Genomic DNA, 20,710 nt, shown 5'->3' with positions numbered 1-20,710 from the left:
GTGAGAGCTTCAACATCTACTGAAGATAGTTCAAAGTTCAAAAAAAGGTAACTGCGTTCTCTAAATGGAGTCAATCGGCTGAAACTTCCATACAAAAAAAAAAAGTCTCATCAAAGTTCACTCATCTTCTATACCGCTTATATTCAGGGTCACAGTGACCTGGAGCCTATCCCAGGAGACTTAGGGCACGAAGCGGGGTACACCCTGGACAGGGTGCCAATCCATCGCAGGGCACACACACATTCATTCACACTACAGGCAATCTGGGAACGCCAATTAGCATAATCTGCATGTCTTTAGATTGTGGGAGGAAACCGGCATACCCAGAGAAAACCCACCAAAGAACGGGAAGAACAACTGCAAACTTCATGCACACAGAGGTGGGAATCGAGCCTGGCTGGAAATTAAACCCGGACCAAGGAGGTGCAAGGCGACAGTGCTTAAAAAACGTTTAGGCACCCCATATGAAAACACAATGATTTAACACATGGTCTTAGTTACGATCAGCAAATGAACCCATGTTACTGCCTAGGTAGACTAGAATTATCATAAGAAGTCATAAATCATGAAAAAAAACACCATAAATGTCTTATAGGACTGTGTGTATATAATGTGTGCTGGTTATTGGTCCAGAAAGGGAAAAAATAAAAGCAAGATATATTGGCCTTTTCACTTTAATTTATATAAAAAATAAAAAAAATCTAATCTCAGACACTAACCATCTCATCTGATTGAGTTGAGGTGTAATCCTGTGCTTCAACATACAGCATCAATGTTTTTTTAGTATAATCACTCATTTCTAGTAATTCAAGGAGATAAAGAGAATTCAAGTGATTAGACTAAAGAAAAAATTTAAAATGTAAAAATCTATCATTTTGTATAATTTGAGGATCCAACGCTCTTTGCTCATCTCTATAGTGCAGCCCTCGAACGATCTTACTCTGTATAACATCACTTCTGATGTCTTTAAACCAGACGGTAACTTATACAGCAGATCATGTACAATTTCTGCGCCTATACTGCTCCGATAAATTCCACTCCTCAGAACCCAATTCAAATAAGGAGTAGATTTGTAAAAGCTGGACTCCAGTCACACAGGAATCGTTACAGAACCAAAGACAGAAACGCAGCAGTGTGAACGCTTAACAGTGATTTAGTGTAACGGATAAACACGCGAGGACGTTAAATAAGCAACAGATAGTGTGAGAGTTAGAACAGCTTTTATATTGAATACTTACAGGAATGATCAGCCTTATAAAGATGTTCTTGTGGGTCATGTCTCTTAAAGAGTTGCTTGACTGAGAGGTCTAATTTAAACGTGCATGGTGTTCTGATTTATTTCCCATAAAGCTGGTGCAGCCATGAGGTGACGAAAATCGTTCTCACCCAAAAACTCTCTTAAACTTCAACACGCACTTGACTTTTCGTTGAACTCGAGCATATTTGTACGTGTTGATGTTCCAGAGGCGGCCGTGTTGAACCACAAGAATCAGACATTGTTTTTTTTTTTCTACAACAGGGACGTATTCATATGGTTCTTACACCCCAAACAAGTGCAAACATCGTCAAGCTTTTTAATAAATCTTTATCCTTTTAAAGAAAATTTGAGCGAGTTAGATTCTGTCATAGCTACTACACATTGCGTCAACAGCTTGTCATGTTAAACTTGCTGCTGTTGCAAATTGTTCACACTGTAGACTCCTTTCATAAACCTTAATGGTTACTATATTAGAACAAGTGCATACTGACAGATTTGTTATGGAGAAATAATCAACGCTTTCTGACCAATCAAGAATGGATGCAATGTTTTGTTAATGTCCATGATAACGATTGAAACAGATGAAGTTTTGCTCGAGTTCAGTCTTTATGAAGGCATTTTGGGCGAGACAGACCTCTACACTCCTCTCGCAAAAAGCAAACCTCAGACACTGAAAGTCGAGGAAAGCGGCGCACGCTGTCTTGGTCACTGAAGCATCCCTTTAATGGATACCTCAATCGAAGACCTGATGTTCCTCTTATAAGCTCATCATATCTGGAATCATACAAACATTAGAGCGTTTATTCAAGCTATATGAAGAGATCCGATACTTATGGACCTCCATCCAGTGCACCCATTTCGTCCATTAGAGCCTTGATACAGCTGGCTTTTAAAACTGATCTGATCACATCTGAGCTCCCTTCCGTCCTCCATAACAGTGATGCTGAGTGAAGGAAAATAAAATGGGATTAAGATGAAGGCGGAAGGAAGACGAGGTGAGGGAGTGTGAGGGGGTTTTTCGATGTTGGCGCTCAACAGCTGACTTTCTCGTCCACAATTGTGAAAGTCTCCATGGGTTTTTTGCTCAGGTCTCGAATGTCATCCAGCAGCTTGGATGGAGTTAGGACGTGAGTGGAACCTGCAGAGACGGAGGAAAATTGAAAATCACTAATCAGTGACAGAGTTATGTGATATGGCCTGACACGTACCACCATAATATAGATTAGTTTCAGCCCTGACGTGTTTCATTTCTCTTAAACTGTAGCAAAGTTCCAGGTTATTTTTACCCCTTTATGGCTACATTTATGGTTGTGTCCCTTATTTTAAAATAGATGTAAACAGTTTCTCCATCACCAGCCTCTTGTCTTAAATGTCTTATTCTTCCTCCAACCTAAAGACATTCCCTTGTCGCAAAACTTTACCTCTAGCTGTTACAAACAGCTGAGGCGGGAGGTTTATTTTAAAACCATTAAAGAAAAGTGTAAAGTGTACCAAACCCAAAACTATGTTTGGTCAGACGCTCCATCACGCTGCTGTTACTCACCGATGATGACCTCGCAGGTTTTGTTGGATTTGGTGACCTCATAGGCACAGCGCATCTCAGAGTAGCTGACTCCGCCCAGGATAAAGATGATGAGGCGGGTGCCGCTTCTGTGGTCGTCCGGGCCTGGCTTATGCTTCTGCTGCCTTGCGCTGAGAAGAAAAAAAGGATGATTTGATGGAGTTAGTTTATTAATAACGCAAGGAAGAGAATCTCTTTTACAGACCCTTAATATGCCATAAACATTACAGGGTTTACAATATATAGGGGAGTCACCAGGGACCACTCGTTACATCATTACGATACATAATTGGCAATAATTTTATGAATATCCCGATTCTGTATTAATTTTTTTTAGACTTTGTTACAATTCTTAAAAAAACTTAGCAAATAATTTGCTATTTGAACAGTTATAGTTTTACTAAGTGCAACCTGTAGGATTATAGAGGAATGAGAAATTTTACCACCTCAAATGCAAGAATGATTTAAAATTTATTTACATGAATTTGTCACACAAAAGAGCTGTGATAATCACTTGATCGATTTTTTTTCCCCGTCTTTAGTTTACAGTGAAAAAAGTCCACACAATGGGCTGATAAAACTAGATAATATTCAGGATCCATCCTAAAATGGTATTGATAAAAGGAATAAACAAGAAAGGAAAGAAACACACTGCAGGGCACTAGGAGGTGCTGGTGCTCATCACTAAAACCTAAAAGCTTTTACGATGCATTTGCTTCATTAAGATCTAATAATCTTAAATTATTGATATTTTTGTTGCTCGTACTGGTGTTGTCTGTTTGTATATGACATCATGTCTTGACATTGTTGTCTCACAAACCACACATGAAGATCAGGAAGTGGTTTTCTACAGGAAGCAATACCGCAAACCCTCAATCTGTCTGTGATTTATGTCGGTCGAAATAAGAAAACTTTGGTAGAAGCAAAAGCAGCTGTTAAAGGAGAGAAATTGATAAAAATGACGGAAAAACGAACCTGGACACGATCACCTGCGTTTGTGAAGAGCAGCGTTGGATAATGCTCTAGTGTGCAGAGACCACCTCGATTAAGGTAACGTCACATAACATATAATAAACGTAACAAACATAATGGTGACATCAGAGTTGGACCGCAGTCACTTTAGAGAAGCTTTAGAGCCAACGCTGTAGACCAAACCACTAACAGAAAAAGCTGTATGCTTCCATGCGTTTGTATGCTTTCGCTTGATAGAGTACAAGACGGTCTGGAGGATGAGGTAGTCCTTGTATTTACTGCCACGTTAACAGGCAATTTAGATCCTCACAACATGATCTCGTCCAATACAGGTCGTGATTTACTGTTTATATCTTTATTAGTGATACCGTTTGAACTGGAACAGTATCTGCCCGTTCTGCTTTCTGCTTCATGGAGGCTCTGAATTTTCCCATGTCACATGATTACAAACAAGCTACTGGAACAATTCATACTCTCTCTCTACATATACAATACCAGTCAAAAGTTTAGAGACCCCTTCTAACTCCATGCATGGTCTTTTCTGATTTTTATTTCTTTCTACACTGTAAAACAAAGCTGAAGGCGTTTACCCAAAACTGAAACAATTCCTCGAGTAACTCGATTACAAAAAATTATTTTGCCTCAAAGCTTCTTTTAATTAAATTTAAAAGCTTGCGTTATGTTTTTGCGCAATTATTTGTTTGTCCTGACACAAGGATGCAAGCCGCCAGTGAACACAGAAGAAGAAGAAGCTTACGTCACCCACAAAGCGGAAGGAGACGCAAACAGTTAGCTGTGTATTGATTTGATTGAGTGTTCTGTTGCGGGCTGCAAAATGGAACGGAGCGAGAAGAATTATCAGCGAACCAAGAACAGAACAAACCAGCAAGAGAAAACGACAAAAATTGTCAGTAAAGGCTTATATGTTATACCTGAGATGTAGATTTCAAAATCTGAAAGTTAAGTTGCACAATTCAGTGTTTTTGTATAATTATTTATTTTAATGTGTGCCTTAGCTATTTGATTCTTAGTCATTTAAAATACCTTCTTTTTTTTTTTTTTGCATCTGAGAAAAGCTTTAAAATAAAAATGTATGGCACTGACTGAGTCAACTTTAAGCTATTCCTTGTATTGTGAATAATTAATGTTTATTTTTGATAAAATGCTGCAAGCATTAAAAAAATAAAAGTTGGTTTTTCTAAAAAGAAAACCAATTAATTTTTGTTTCTCTTATATATTTTACATTGCTGTTTAATTAAGCAAAAGCACATTTTATTCGATTACTCAATTAAATTTTTGGTAGAATACTCGATTACTAAAGTATTCTATAGCTACAGCCCCACTCACAATGATCTGGTTTAAACAGTTGATATTGAGATGTATCTGCTACTTATGCTTTGTAAATCCTTTATAACAGCTCTAACTCCTTCGTGTTGTTGTTGATAATTTACCTAATGCTATACGTGTTATTTCATTGTGTAAAAAAATAAATAAATCCAGTATTGTTCTAGAAATCCACTCTGGTTTACGGATAGATACAGTCGATAAATGATGAGTGAAATACAAACCTGTCTGCAGGCTTACCTCACGACTCTGTGAGCATGAGGGAGAGAATGAGATAGACATGACGACACCTACAGATTTCTTATAATAAATATACAACTAGTGGATTAAGATCAATATACAGTTTTACCACCTCAAATGCAAGAATGATTTAAAATTTATTTACATGAATTTGTCACACAAAAGAGCTGTGATAATCACTTGATCGATTTTTTTTCCCCGTCTTTAGTTTACAGTGAAAAAAGTCCACACAATGGGCTGATAAAACTAGATAATATTCAGGATCCATCCTAAAATGGTATTGATAAAAGGAATAAACAAGAAAGGAAAGAAACACACTGCAGGGCACTAGGAGGTGCTGGTGCTCATCACTAAAACCTAAAAGCTTTTACGATGCATTTGCTTCATTAAGATCTAATAATCTTAAATTATTGATATTTTTGTTGCTCGTACTGGTGTTGTCTGTTTGTATATGACATCATGTCTTGACATTGTTGTCTCACAAACCACACATGAAGATCAGGAAGTGGTTTTCTACAGGAAGCAATACCGCAAACCCTCAATCTGTCTGTGATTTATGTCGGTCGAAATAAGAAAACTTTGGTAGAAGCAAAATCAGCTGTTAAAGGAGAGAAATTAATAAAAATGACGGAAAAACAAACCTGGACACTATCACCTGCGTTTGTGAAGAGTAGAGTTGGATAATGCTTTAGTGTGCAGAGACCACCTCGATAAAGGTAACGTCACATAACATATAATAAAAGTAACAAACATAATGGTGACATCAGAGTTGGACCGCAGTCACTTTGGAGAAGCTTTAGAGCCAACGCTGTAGACCAAACCACTAACAGAAAAAGCTGTATGCTTCCATGCGTTTGTATGCTTTCGCTTGATAGAGTACAAGACGGTCTGGAGCATGAGGTAGTCCTTGTATTTACTGCCACGTTAACAGGCAATTTAGATCCTCACAACATGATCTCGTCCAATACAGGTCCTGATTTACTGTTTATATCTTTATTAGTGATACCGTTTGAACTGGAACAGTATCTGCCCGTTCTGCTTTCTGCTTCATGGAGGCTCTGAATTTTCCCATGTCACATGATTACAAACAAGCTACTGGAACAATTCATACTCTCTCTCTACATATACAATACCAGTCAAAAGTTTAGAGACCCCTTCTAACTCCATGCATGGTCTTTTCTGATTTTTATTTCTTTCTACACTGTAAAACAAAGCTGAAGGCGTTTACCCAAAACTGAAACAATTCCTCGAGTAACTCGATTACAAAAAATTATTTTGCCTCAAAGCTTCTTTTAATTAAATTTAAAAGCTTGCGTTATGTTTTTGCGCAATTATTTGTTTGTCCTGACACAAGGATGCAAGCCGCCAGTGAACACAGAAGAAGAAGAAGCTTACGTCACCCACAAAGCGGAAGGAGACGCAAACAGTTAGCTGTGTATTGATTTGATTGAGTGTTCTGTTGCGGGCTGCAAAATGGAACGGAGCGAGAAGAATTATCAGCGAACCAAGAACAGAACAAACCAGCAAGAGAAAACGACAAAAATTGTCAGTAAAGGCTTATATGTTATACCTGAGATGTAGATTTCAAAATCTGAAAGTTAAGTTGCACAATTCAGTGTTTTTGTATAATTATTTATTTTAATGTGTGCCTTAGCTATTTGATTCTTAGTCATTTAAAATACCTTCTTTTTTTTTTTTGCATCTGAGAAAAGCTTTAAAATAAAAATGTATGGCACTGACTGAGTCAACTTTAAGCTATTCCTTGTATTGTGAATAATGAATGTTTATTTTTGATAAAATGCTGCAAGCATTAAAAAAATAAAAGTTGGTTTTTCTAAAAAGAAAACCAATTAATTTTTGTTTCTCTTATATATTTTACATTGCTGTTTAATTAAGCAAAAGCACATTTTATTCAATTACTCAATTAAATTTTTGGTAGAATACTCGATTACTAAAGTATTCTATAGCTACAGCCCCACTCACAATGATCTGGTTTAAACAGTTGATATTGAGATGTATCTGCTACTTATGCTTTGTAAATCCTTTATAACAGCTCTAACTCCTTCGTGTTGTTGTTGATAATTTACCTAATGCTATACGTGTTATTTCATTGTGTAAAAAAATAAATAAATCCAGTATTGTTCTAGAAATCCACTCTGGTTTACGGATAGATACAGTCGATAAATGATGAGTGAAATACAAACCTGTCTGCAGGCTTACCTCACGACTCTGTGAGCATGAGGGAGAGAATGAGATAGACATGACGACACCTACAGATTTCTTATAATAAATATACAACTAGTGGATTAAGATCAATATACAGTCCTGTCATAAATTAATCCTAATCTTAAAGCACGTTTCAGACTTCGGTTCAGACTTCATCTGACATATCAAAAAAAGAGAAGTGTGTGTGTGTGTGAAATATGGATTTTACTCGGAGAGTTGAAACAAAAATTGTGATGAATTATGATTGGTTCTGGCGTACCTCACGGCTCGGGATCCGTTCCACGCAGCAGGACACTCGGACATATGCGGCCAATTACTCGTGTCCAATTTGTTCTCCACCACATCCTGCCACACACAAACACACACCAAAAAAATGCCATTAAATATGATCCAATTCCCTTGGTTGCTCATATCTGTCCAATCTGCTAGGTGGCATGATGAATAAGCTATTTTGTAATTGTGTTTGAACAAGCTTCTCATTTTCTGATGTACGAGAGATGTGTGATGAATCACCGACACCACCACACCCTCGGTCTCGCTGGACCTGTGGCCTGGTTCTGAGCAGGAAACCAGCGCCAAGCATCACAGCACACCATCTGTAGCCAATTGTTTGAGACACTGAGATTCAACAAGGCATGTGCTACACTCGCTTGCCTCAACACAGCAGCCTGCTGCAGGATACAGTACTGTGCAAAAGTCTTAGGCACCATATTACATGCTGTACCAATTTTGTTATATATATTTATCATACCTGCAGAATTATGTACAACTCACTATTTCCATATATAACTTAAATGTTGATAATTAAATAACATTACAGGATAACATATGCATTGCTGTAAGATCAGTAAAACATTTCTTCATAAAAGAGCAATAAAATAGAGCAATAAAATTAACCCTCAATATTTGGAGTGAAAACTTATTGCTTAAAATCAGGAGTTTTAGACACAGATTTGCTTAGTACTATAAGTAAAATAGTTGTTAGGTTTTACTGAGCTTGCTGGAGAATATGAGTTCTTCCGGTAACTTTGTCACACTCGCTCCTTTCTATTATTATACAAATCCCAGGAGCGTACATTACGTTTTTTTGTTTCCCGCTGAAAACTGGTCTGCCTTGTACTATATATTTTTTCTTTACAGTCATGCAGATATTCTCCTTTAATGTTATTTATTTATACATTTTTAAGTTATATATGGAAATACTGAATGATTTTGTACATAATTCTGCAGACATGATAAACATATACAGCGGAATGTGTATCGGATTGCGGTACCTCAAATTGCTAATTTTTAATAAATTTTAATTTGGAAAACGAGCAAGTCTTGGTTTACGCACACCAAGCATTATGTATCACGCATGCGCTTAGCCTGCTCTTTGCCTGCTGTGTGTGTGCGTGTGTGTGTCATTGGGGACCGTACCCCACCCACAATCACCCAACCAAACACACACACACACACACACACACACACTTTTTAAAAAAGTAAAGTGCAGGTTAATTTGTTTTATTTTTACTTTTTTGGGGCTGTGAAACAAATAATTAGTTTCCATTATTTCTTATGGGAAAATTAAATTTGGTTTATGAGTGTTTTGGAATACAAGCCCGCTTCCGGAACAAATTATGCTCGTAATCCAAGGTTTCACTGTATAACAAAATTGGTACAGCATATAATATGATGCCCAAGTCTTTTGCACAGTACTGTAAAAGGAATACACGTCTTCAGAAAGTGCTAAATAATCAGCTTTGGTGCGATAACAATGCAAGCTCACACTGGTACTCACATCTCTTCCCGTTCTCCAGTACATGCAAGGTTTATAATTATTAAAACCACAATGATGTTGAGAATCATGTATAGCTCACCTCCATCACATCTTTGATGACTGGTGTCCATCTTGAGAGGTTGTATGTCTCCTCCTGCGAGCGATCTCTTCTGGATGGCTTACGGGAAGAGAACAGGCTTGACTACGGGAAAAAAAAACACATCCATGAAGTGAATCCTGCATTTGAGAAATTTTAAAGATGTGTGTGTTAGAAAAAAACGAGAGTCTCTTACTGAGCTGATGATAGGCACCCCTAAGTCTTTCCAGTTGGTGATGTACTCCGGCTCCGTCTCGATCTTCACGTGCTGAATTAACTTGCTCAGGTTCTCCTCGGTCGTTCCTGCTCTCAGAGAAATCACGCGCATAGGGATAAAGATACAGTTTAATTATCAAAAAACATGCACTTTATTATATTAATTATACATTTTTCGTGGCATAAAGACAATTTGATTAAAGCTCATGGTTAAAAACGTAAACAGGGATTTTTAACATACACGTATAAATCCCAAAATGCATTTTTAAAAACTGAGGGTTTAAAAATTTAAGACAACACACCATTGAGGCTGAAGATGTAGAGCAACACGGCACGGATCTTATCGTGGGAGCTGTGGGGGTTCAGCAGGATGGGCAGCAGGGTCCTCATGGGGTCCTTCACCTTCTGACCTTCTACGTCAGCACCGACGGCGAGGTCCTACAGGCACAGAAAGTTGTGTTGAGGACAAACTTGGAATAACTCGACTGGAAAATTAAGTGAGGCTGGATTAGGTTATGAAATGTTCATTAGTCTGGCTCATTATTATCCTCACAGCTAGAATGAACTGCATGATAACAGATTAATCTGAACCACACTGATCCACCTGTCTACCACAGAAAATACATTGTTTTAAAAAATAAAAACAGATTCCACCCTGTAATAATTAATTGCACAGCACTTATTAACATATTGGTTCAGGAGGGTGTGATTATCTATAAAGTGTTTTTTTTTTCCAGATGTAAGAAAACAATGAGGCAGAGGTCCGGTGCAAAGGCATCTTAATGATATGCAGCTTTTTATTTATTTTAGTAATTATTAATAATGAACAGAACCTCAAAAAACCATTAAAAAAAAATGTAAAAAATAAAAATTAAAAAGAGGTCAATTTTCCAACACTGGTATTTCTACAGTACCTGCTCTGCTTTGCAAAGCTTCTCCACTGAGCTCTGGAACTTGTTCATGCAATCCTCAGCTAGAGTGAGATGAACTGTTTTCTGAGGACAGAAACAAAGAGAGTCAGGATAACTTAAAAAACTAACCCGGTTTTTACCTGAAAACCTGAAAACTGACCTACAAACTGTGTCTCTACTATACACTAAACATTTTGTACTTGAGAATAAGGTGAGTGCTTTTTGTAAGGTACTTCACACCATTGGACTGCAGCATTTTTACATTAAGTGGCCTTTACACAACTCATGTCCTGTTCACCCACGCAGTCCAGACACCCACTCTTATTTACTCACACACAAAGTGTGGTAGTTCAGTTTGCGCTATACTTTGTCACCATGATGGGTAGAGAATTCAGGTGAAATGGCTTGAGGTCGGGGCTTGGTACTGACTCGCATCGCAAGATTGAATTCAATCCTTTAAGGGAGTGTACTGTGAAACCAGGATTGTGTTGTGCTAGTATTAGGACATCGGTTCCCAGAGGAAGCGCCAGGCATCAGGTGTTACGTACCTGAGAGACCTGCTTACGGAACGATGGCATCTGCTTCATGAGCTGGGCTAGCCCTCCTATCGAGATCTGAAGTTGGGGCAAAAAAACACAAACAAAAGTCTGAAATGGTTCACAGGGAAAAGGTCAAGTAAAGCTGAATGAGAGATCCTGAATGAGAACTTGTCCGCACCTTTCCGTCAGGCTGCTTCTTGTTTGCGGAGATCGCCTTCACCTGTTTGGGAATTTGCCTAAAATGATACAGAAAAAAATAAAAATAAATCAGAATGACTGGACAGAAAGTCAAGCTATTCCTCTTTTCAAGGCTAGGGCTAACATTATGTAATCCATGATTTCAATATTGTAATAATAGTTATCAGGACTTGAAAATAAACTTTTGGTCACTGAAGAGAAAAACAGCGTTTACAATCAGGTATTTTCTGATCCATCTTGCAACGAGGTACATACAGTAATTTTATGTGTTTGAGGTCAGGAATAAGCTGTTTTGAACATATCTACTGTCCTTAGAATAAAAAACGCCCATACTCTAACATGATTGGCTCAAGCTTGACCTCATTCTCAGTTTTTGCATATGAAGTTCTACACCCAGACACGCACACGTGTCAGGGACTGAAATGCAGCTTGTTAGCATTACTGACCCAAGAAAAGGAGAAGTAAAAACGCCTTATAAGTTTGAATCGCACAATTTTGTTTTCAATAAACCATGTGGCACAAAAAGTAGCGATCATGGCGATCTGGTTTGGGCTGCTGGTGTTTCTTTATCACCGCCTTATTTTCGAGCCCTTTGTTAAATGACTTGCAATAAAAGTCAAACACTTATGAAGAATTTTGAACCTATTGTATTTTAGTCCTTTTGAGTTTAGGAGCAGTTACTCACTCGGTGACCTCAGCGATGTGCATGTGTCGCAGATTTATCCATAGCTCGTCGTTTTCGTTCAATATGGCTTCTCTCTCTGATCCGTCTTTCGCTTTGTACCTGGTCCACAAAACACAGTTCAACTCACAGATACAGATAACGTTTAGTGATGCGACTGACTGACTGACTCGATGACTCAATAAATGACTGAACTATTGGCTGAATAACTGACTGGCAAATCAAGCGACATCATCCTCAGGCAACTGATTGATGAATCAAATTGCAGACAGACTGATTAATTATCTAACAGACATAATATTTGTTTGACTGACAGGCTGATTGATCTTCTGACTGGCTAAATTAATAACTGATGGACTAATTAATCAAATGACTGACAGATGATGTAAAAAAACTGACTAAATAAATAAGGGATTGACCAATTACATAAACTGAATGATTAATTGAATGACTGACAGACTGACCAGCCTAATGACTGACCCACTGACTGATTATCTAATTCAATGACTGACAGCCCAACATGCTAAATCACATAACTGACTGACTAATTAAATTAAATGACTGGCAGACTGACCAATTAACTGTCTGACAGAATGAAGGCATATAAAATGAAGCAATGGGCTTTACTTGTAGGTGTCATTGGTGATGGGTATGAGGTCATATGCCATGGCCTGGTACGTCAGCTCGTGTAGTATCGGGCTCACGGGGTCAAACCCACGGTCTACAATAATTAGCTGGGCTTGAGTCTTTTCCTGAAGTGCAAAAGGTTACAGATGATTAAATGATAAAGAGGCAGGAATGAAAAGTATAACTGCGAGCAAGGATTCATTAGAAGAAAAACATAAAGATCACCTTCTTCTTGCTGATTTCGTCCAGCTCGTAATGTCGTGCTAGTTTTTTGTCCACAAGCTCAGCCAGCGATTTGGCATAATCCATCATCGAATCCCTGCACAGCAAAACCACACGTTTTTACGGGTCGCCAAAAAAAAAAAAAAAAAACATCCTGAAAAGCATGTTCAGTGGCAGATGTCTATCACAGAGCTGCTCTGCAGACACGTCTGTACGTAGAATTCCTGGTCTGACGCCCCCTCAAACACTCCTCATCCTCAGATATACATGTTACTCTCCTTCATAACATACTCACTGTTCACAGTCATATTAATTCATCTACACATCACGTACTCTTACCTGCACCGTTCACTTTTGCACTGCTGTCACTTTTAATAGCTAGAACTCACACACTGGCCATCTTAATTTTCGGTACTCTACCAACTAATATTTATCCTCAGTTATGGATATTTGCACATTAAATGAAACTTGTTTTATTTTTTTATTTTTAACTACACTATACATGACTGTATTGTAATTGCAACTACATGTTTATCACTAATGTTGCTATTCTTGCTACTGACTGGACTTTGTAAATTTTCCTGTGGATCAATAAAGTATCTATTCATCTATTAATCTATCTAAATAAGGTATTAATACATACTGTATCTTAATGGCAGAGAAACAGTAAACTAATTAAAAGTTAAACAAAAAGGTCTGCAGTATTTACAGTATATTTACACAATCAAAAGAAATAATGGAAGTTCGTATGGAATGTGAGTGTGCATGAATCAAAATGGTCAGATTGTCCCTGATGAACAAGCCGAGGGCGACAGTGGCAAGGAAAAACCCCCTGAGATGGCAATAGGAAAAAACCTTGAGAGGAACTAGACTTAACAGATTACTCATCCTCATCTGGGTGAAACAGAGAACAGGAACTGATCTGCATTCATACTGTGTGTTTGGTGGCAGGCAGTACAGCTATAACAGTTGATGTTAATTGATGTTAATGTGGAGTCCAGGTAGTTATTGGAGACTCGGGTAGACATGTAGGAAATTCCAGTCCTGAATTATTGAGCAACTGCAGCGGAGTCAAGTCCTCAGAGAAACAGCTGTCACTGGACGCATCCCAAAAATAGACACACAGGGCATCAATGTGACGAGATCAAGTACAGTATATGTACTATAACTCATGTGAGCGAGTTTTCTTTGGTATTAGTACTGTAGGGTAAATACGGTCACCGTCACAAGCCGCGTTGTTTTTCTCTACGGTTGCTTTGTGTTCTCACTACAATACCAAAAAATGTATATAGTATGATATTTTACATGGCAATTTAGCAAAATTTAATTAATATTAATGTTACAAAATTAGTCAATTATATTGTTCTTTATATTTTAGTGTTAAAACGCATGAAAAGTTATATAATGCCACGACAAAAAGGAGTGAAAAAAAAAATAATAATTGAGGAGGATATTTGCGGTTTCTGCTGAATTATGGGGGTATCCGTGAACAAGTATTAGCTTATTATTAGGTTCTAAATAAAAATCCATGAACGTCTGAGACCGCAAACTCTGAACTGCAACATTACAGGGGTAGACTGTTTGGGGGGGTTAATATCATAACCAATATTAAAAATAAATAAATAAAACCCTGACATGCAATTGATCTATTTTTTCTGACTCGAATAAACCCCAAACCCCGCTGTTTTCGATGCAACTGCATTTTCCACTTTTGTAATTCATGCTTCTGTTGTGCGTGCATGTTGGACGCTGTGTTTTCACTCACTTCCTGTAACGGACCCCGGGGTACTCATCCAGGGTGGCGCACAGACTGACGATTTGATCTGCGATTCTCTCAAGGGTCTGGCCTTGATTCTGACTGCTTTTGCTGTACATGTTTTTGAAGGCCTCAGGGTTGTCACAAGTAAACACCTGCACATGCACACACACACACACGCACACACACACACACACCTCAAATCAACTTTAACCAAGGCAAACAATAAAAGTAAATCTAAATAAATAAATAAATAAATAAATAAATACAACAACGGCAACGCAAGACAAAAAGACCCAAAGACAAAGAATCCTCCTAAGCAGATCAGACAAATCAGAGTCCACATAAACAACCGACCACAACCTGGAGAAGTGTACCTATCCTATTTCCTCCAGTGGAAACACTCCATTATTACCAAATCAGTTTACAGAAATGCGCTACCATGTGGCCGTTCGTTTCCTGTGTTGCTGCAGCACCGCCTGTGCCGTAAGATCAAACTGTTCCCTTTTTTCTAAGAAAGGAACGTCTTATGTGGGTGTTTGTCTTTTACGCTGAAATATTTAACCAGCATATACGTTTCAACAAACACTGTTTACACAAAACCTTAAAACAGGAAACATTATTCTATCACTCAAACGGTATGAGTAGGTACTTATACATTCTTAAGTATTTTATTCCATTTATTATTCATTTAGTTTTATAGATTCATACCTAAACCATGAAGTGTAAACTTGTTTTAAAGCCTGTTGCGAGATCTTGGTGCGTTAACAGTGATACAGATCAGCGCTTAAAGGTGACTTTTATCATTTTTATAAGTATAGATCTTCAGTGTATACATACAGGGTAATTAAAAAGGAATGAACTGATCTTATGACTAATTGCTTCAGTTCTCAAGCATCGTTAGGCAATGAGTCAGCGTGACTTGTAAGACAGGAAATAAAAGTTAATTGTGAGTAGAATACTTGTGACTTGGCTGGAGTTTTGTATTAATTTTCCTAAATGAAAAATTGCACAGTGAAATCGGTTCACTATATAAACATAACTTTTTTTTGTATATATCAGCACTTAAATAAGCCCATTAGATTGCCCTCCCCTAATTTGACCTCATTCATGACGCTCCTCTCCACCGATTTGTTGCTTAGCTTTGCTGTTCTCTGGCTGAGGGCATGGCTTAGCAGTAACTCCTTTACATAGACACTGAAAAGACACGTCCGGATGAGGAGTGAAACAGACGGAGTTTGAGCATTACCTGAGCATTTATTTTAGCTGAAACACGCACTGTTAACACACTTTGGCTGTGCTCCGATACCCGTGTTTACGTACAAATATACTAATATGCAATATATGGGACCTTTAAACTGTAACACTTACTTGAGTCTCTAAGGGAAGGAAGGAGATGTTGATCTCTTTACACACTTTGATGTGCTTTGCACAGAATGTTTTCATTTTGTTGAACAGCTCATCTGGACAGTCTGGGTGCACGGGGAGGAGGGGGGGGGGAAGTGGGGTGTTGATGTGGTTGGGGGAAGGGATGCAAAAAAAAAAAAAAAACAGTACTGAATGAAATAATGAATTATGGCATTCCAGAAAAAATGAATAAATAAATAACATGATTTGTAATACGGCAATGCAAAGAGGGAGAGCGCTAGCTGAAGTAATTTTTTTATTGTGTGATGTAACCATGACAACATTCTTACGAATTGTAGCTAGTATCAGCTCATTATTAGGAGTATGTGAAAGTAGTTACAGTATAAAAAGAGAAGCCTACATTCGATAAAACATTTACAAAGTTACGACAATTAAACACACACACTCGGGTGTGTTTCATGACCAGTGCTATCACATACAACATAAAGAATACACTTACAGTCAGTAAAGTAGACGTAGGCAGATTTGTACTTGGGCGTAAGCTTGAAGTCATCTATGAATGCATCTACACACTGTAAGAAAGAATGAACACACACACACACTCTATATGACATGACTAATGGAGAGGAAGAAATGACTTCTGTACCTTTTTTTAACTGTATAAATTATTATACAGTGTACACACAAAAAGAATTAGCAGACAGTACAGACCTTCACAGTCGGAGACATGAAGTAGACAGCCTTCATTTCCTTGACTGGCTCTCTGCTTTTGAACAAATCCTCTACAACTGCACACAAAACACACACACCATCATCACACCTGGAGTTCCTTAGCAAGCAACTTTATCATCTGGAGACACTTGGGGCAATGGTATAAAAGTTCAGTGAGCACTGGATCGCATTCCTATGAACATCATAGAGCAAATGCTCAACTTTTCCTTCCGGGAGCATGTTAGTAAGTCGGATTCGTGCGTAAGTCTGTCAAAGTGAGTCAAAGACTATCAATAAAAAGCATAAAAAGAAACCAAACGCACAGGTGTTGCATTACATAATCTCACAGGACTGTGGCTCCCAATCGCATGGGGAATCCTGGTGACACAGTGGGGTCAACTGATCTTGTTTAAAGGGAGCAAGAGATTGTGGGTAGGACAACTCCCCGCACTCAACTCAGTCGGGGACTACCTGTATGTGCATTTTGTATACTTTTTTTGTGCATTTTATCACCTTCTAATTTGAATTTTAGTTCATTTAAAATGTTAAAGCCGCCCTAAAGTTCTCTTTCATGCTCCCTAAAAAAAAAAAAAAAAAAAAAAAAAAAATTATGTTTATAACAGAGTCATAACTCCCGAGCAGTGCAACAGAAACAAATTTTAATGGCGCTACACTATCAAAAATATTCCAAAAAAGCCTTTGATCTGCCTTTTACTCCACACTTTTTAAGTGAACCAGTTTTTAACCCACTCATTATGCATGCTTACACCTCAGTCTCAAAGCACAACGAGTGCCAATTAGACGTAACCTGCGCGTGTTAACGTCGCACAATTAGGCAGTCAAGCACAGCTGTTTCTTTAGAATCCTACAGGTGGCGCACTCTGAACATTTGTCTCCCGTGTACTTACTTGTGATGCCCTCGGACATCAGGTCGGACATCTTGCAGCAGGACGTCAGGAGCCGAGTGGTGAAGGCATCCAGCATCATGATCTAATCAAACAGCAGACAAATGGTTAAACAATTTTCAATCAACGACCTGAATGATATTTATCAGCCCTAAACACTGCTATAAAACCTGAAACCCACTCACCTTCCATACTTCAGATTTTCTGCAGTCTGCTATAATAGTGTCTTTGATCCCTATGCGGTGCAAAAGAAATCCATCAATACACTAAATTCACAAAGAAACTAATTCCTTCAGTGGATAAAATAAGAGATTGAATAAAATGAAAACAAAACAAGAGCGACAGAAATCCCTACAACCCATATGTCTAAGATTTGAACAGATTGCAATTTTATTTTTATACATTTTATTAGAATGGAACGACAAAAGTCCCAGAATTGTCTCTTCTGGCCAATGCAGATTCGTAGTTCATCAATGAATAGCACTTTCATTGTTTTCTTCATAATTCGCCCAAGAATAATTGCCCCGTCCCCCCGTCCCCCCGTCCCCCCGTCCCCCCACATAACCCACGGCCACTGCCCTCTTCCACTGATCAGCTTTCAGATTATTAATACTGTTCTGTACCAATAAAGCTGACACAGGAAGTCCCCGACTTACAAACAAGTTCCGTTCCGGGAGTGTGTTTATAAGTCCGATTTGTTCTTAAGTCCGACAAAGTGAGGCTTGTATGCCTTTGATACGAATATATATTATAAAGCGTACCAATCCACTTGACTAAATCTCTGTCCCCTTTCTCCACACTGCCATCATGAGGCCAGAAACCGCAACTGCGTCTGAGGAAATGAATCTCAATTATAACAAGTGTTGTCTCAGCGCCTTTAAATCAAAAGGCAAATCCCAAACGCCATTTTGTCTGTTTCGTTGAGGATCTTACAAAATAAGGATTATTCACCTTAAGCTTTACGGGACAGAGAATTTATATCATTGTGCTCTCGAACTGATTCATTGAAACCAGTGAGTCTGACTTGCTTCTCCCGCAACCACCTAACCTTCACCACCCCAAACACAGACACACACAAAATACCGGACTTTAGACTTTTAAACATTCACTTAAAGACTGAAAATATTGTTTACAATTGTTAATATTGGTATCTGTGCACTGCTGTGTCTATTTTTGTACAATACACGTGAGTTACAATTATGAATTGTTCGCATCTAAGAATGTTCGTAAAACCGCGGTTTGTTCTGAACAGGTACATACAGTCAGGGACTACCTGTATGTACATTTTGTATTTTGCATTTATTTATGTGCAATTTATCCCCTGCTAATTTGAATGTTAGTTTATTTAAATTTATTAAAGCCACTCAAGTTCTCTTTTATGCGCCATAAAAAAAGAACAATGATAAATACATTTCTATGTTTATACCAGTCATAACTCCCAAGCGGTGCATCAGAAACATATTTCAATGGTGCTACACTATCAAAAATACTCCAAAAAAACCCTTTGATCTGCCTTTTACTCCACACATTATGAATGCTTACACCTCTCAAAGCAAAATTAGCACCAATTAAAAATAAAAAAAAACTGTTAAAACCTGCACAATGAGGTGGTCAAACGTCGCTGTTTCTTTAGAATCCTACAGGTGGCGCACTCTAAACTATAAACAAACATTTTCATCCCATGTGAAAGAAGTGAATTATTTGTTACGTTTGTTTAGAAATAATGATATACTGTAACAGAGATATGTTGAGCTCAGTAAAAAATAGGCGTTCTTGCTAAATTAGTTTTAAAAATGAAATGTCAAAGTAAAGTGGTAAACAATACAATAACAGTCTTGTATTTAAAGTTAGTTTGCACTGTTTAAAAGCTGCGCTTGTTTTTTAAGGAAGAAAACTAATGATAAGTAAAGCGGTATATTTAATTTCAATTTTAACTTTTTTTAAAAAAAGGTTTAAAATCGTAACAAAAAAAAACGTAATATCGAATCAGGATATTTAAAAAAAAAATCATGATAGTTAAAGAGTCGCAAGTTTAATCGAGGTATCGTGATAATATCGTGATAATATCGTATCAGGAGGTGACCGCTGATTTCCAACACTAATGATTAGCTAAAGATGGAAAATATTCTGTACATCAGTTACTTATTCAAGTCAAAGATGATAAAATACATCAAGAAACACTTAAACGTCAGTAAATGCGTCAAAAAAGATTATTTATCTGTTTTTAATTTTGTTTACACAAACAAATAACTGTCCAGAAACCTCAATAAAAGTATTAAATAGTTATAAAGTACTTTTTTTAAGTTTTAAGTAGATTGTGACAAACTGTTAAAAAATAACTTTATTCACTTGTAGTGTCATATAATAAAATAATTAAAATCATATATAGTTATTTATTTAAATCTAACGGACATATAATAAACAGTGACAGGTTAACTCCGCCAAGCTAACTCGGGTTAGCCATGTAACGGCTACGGAAATTACAAACTCTAGCGCTGTGCTAGATCATATTACTCTTTAATATAAAGCAGAGAAATAACTTCGGTGTAAATATAAAGTGTTTTGCGAGCTGCAGTTTTAATGAGTTTCAGTTCAAAACAGGAAACACGACTGTGGCTTCCACTGCATTCACTTTCCAAACTTCCGTCCTTGTGTTACGGACATGTTATGGGTTCTCCATAAACACGCACAGTGTTAACAGTCTGTACGCGACCCCGTCCGCCATCCTGCGTCCTTTATAAAGCGTTAAATATCCAAATAAACTTACTTTGCCAAACTATTTTCTTCAGCCCGTGGTCTGCGCCCGACGCCATTTTGCTGCTTGTTTTAACCTACAGGCTCGGAATACGTAATTACGTCACCAGCGACGGTTGCGAGACGTGCGCGCAGTGTGCGTGCGCGTACACGTGTATACTGTAGGCTGTGTGCGCGCAGTCATTCAGGATTTGCAGTATAAACAGTATATAAACCATGTATAAGCAAAAGTACCCAGGAAAACAGGTAAAAGGTTTGGAGAAATAGTTAAAAGGTTAAAGCTAAAAATAATCTGCTGATCTTTAATGTAATCAGTGATATTTTTATTATTATTATTATTATTATTATTATTATTATTGTTATT

At 37.7% G+C, this 20,710-nt stretch overlaps 1 protein-coding gene across 1 annotated transcript; it reads right to left on the bottom strand.

Annotated features, from left to right (window-relative positions):
• Positions 1-64: 64 nt before the first annotated feature.
• On the bottom strand, positions 65-20,434 carry stxbp3 (syntaxin binding protein 3). The gene is made up of 19 exons (XM_053482434.1): positions 20,360-20,434; positions 17,778-17,827; positions 17,596-17,677; positions 16,688-16,764; positions 16,476-16,548; positions 15,980-16,080; positions 14,618-14,763; positions 12,856-12,949; positions 12,631-12,755; positions 12,007-12,105; positions 11,302-11,359; positions 11,133-11,198; positions 10,588-10,668; positions 9,976-10,111; positions 9,654-9,760; positions 9,461-9,562; positions 7,861-7,946; positions 2,802-2,950; positions 65-2,396 (listed from the first exon to the last, which is right to left on the bottom strand). The coding sequence occupies exons 1-19, from the start codon at positions 20,403-20,405 to the stop codon at positions 2,290-2,292; spliced, it is 1,785 nt and encodes a 594-aa protein (XP_053338409.1). The 5' UTR covers positions 20,406-20,434; the 3' UTR covers positions 65-2,289.
• Positions 20,435-20,710: the final 276 nt, after the last annotated feature.

The sequence above is a fragment of the Clarias gariepinus genome, chromosome 22 (assembly GCF_024256425.1).
Source record: "Clarias gariepinus isolate MV-2021 ecotype Netherlands chromosome 22, CGAR_prim_01v2, whole genome shotgun sequence".
NCBI classification, from domain to species: domain Eukaryota; kingdom Metazoa; phylum Chordata; class Actinopteri; order Siluriformes; family Clariidae; genus Clarias; species Clarias gariepinus.
The sequence above is the reverse complement of the archived record's forward strand: the minus strand, read 5'-3'. Positions and strand labels throughout refer to the sequence as shown.

Excerpts from the sequence above, each read along its gene's own strand:
- stxbp3 (XM_053482434.1), bottom strand. The coding sequence starts at position 20,405 with ATGGCGTCGGGCGCAGACCACGGGCTGAAGAAAATAGTTTGGCAAA. Across the intron at positions 17,828-20,359 it reads GAAGAAAATAGTTTGGCAAA|GGATCAAAGACACTATTATA; the intron begins GTAAGTTTATTT and ends TGCACCGCATAG. Across the intron at positions 9,761-9,975 it reads CTACATCTTCAGCCTCAATG|GAACGACCGAGGAGAACCTG; the intron begins GTGTGTTGTCTT and ends CTCTGAGAGCAG.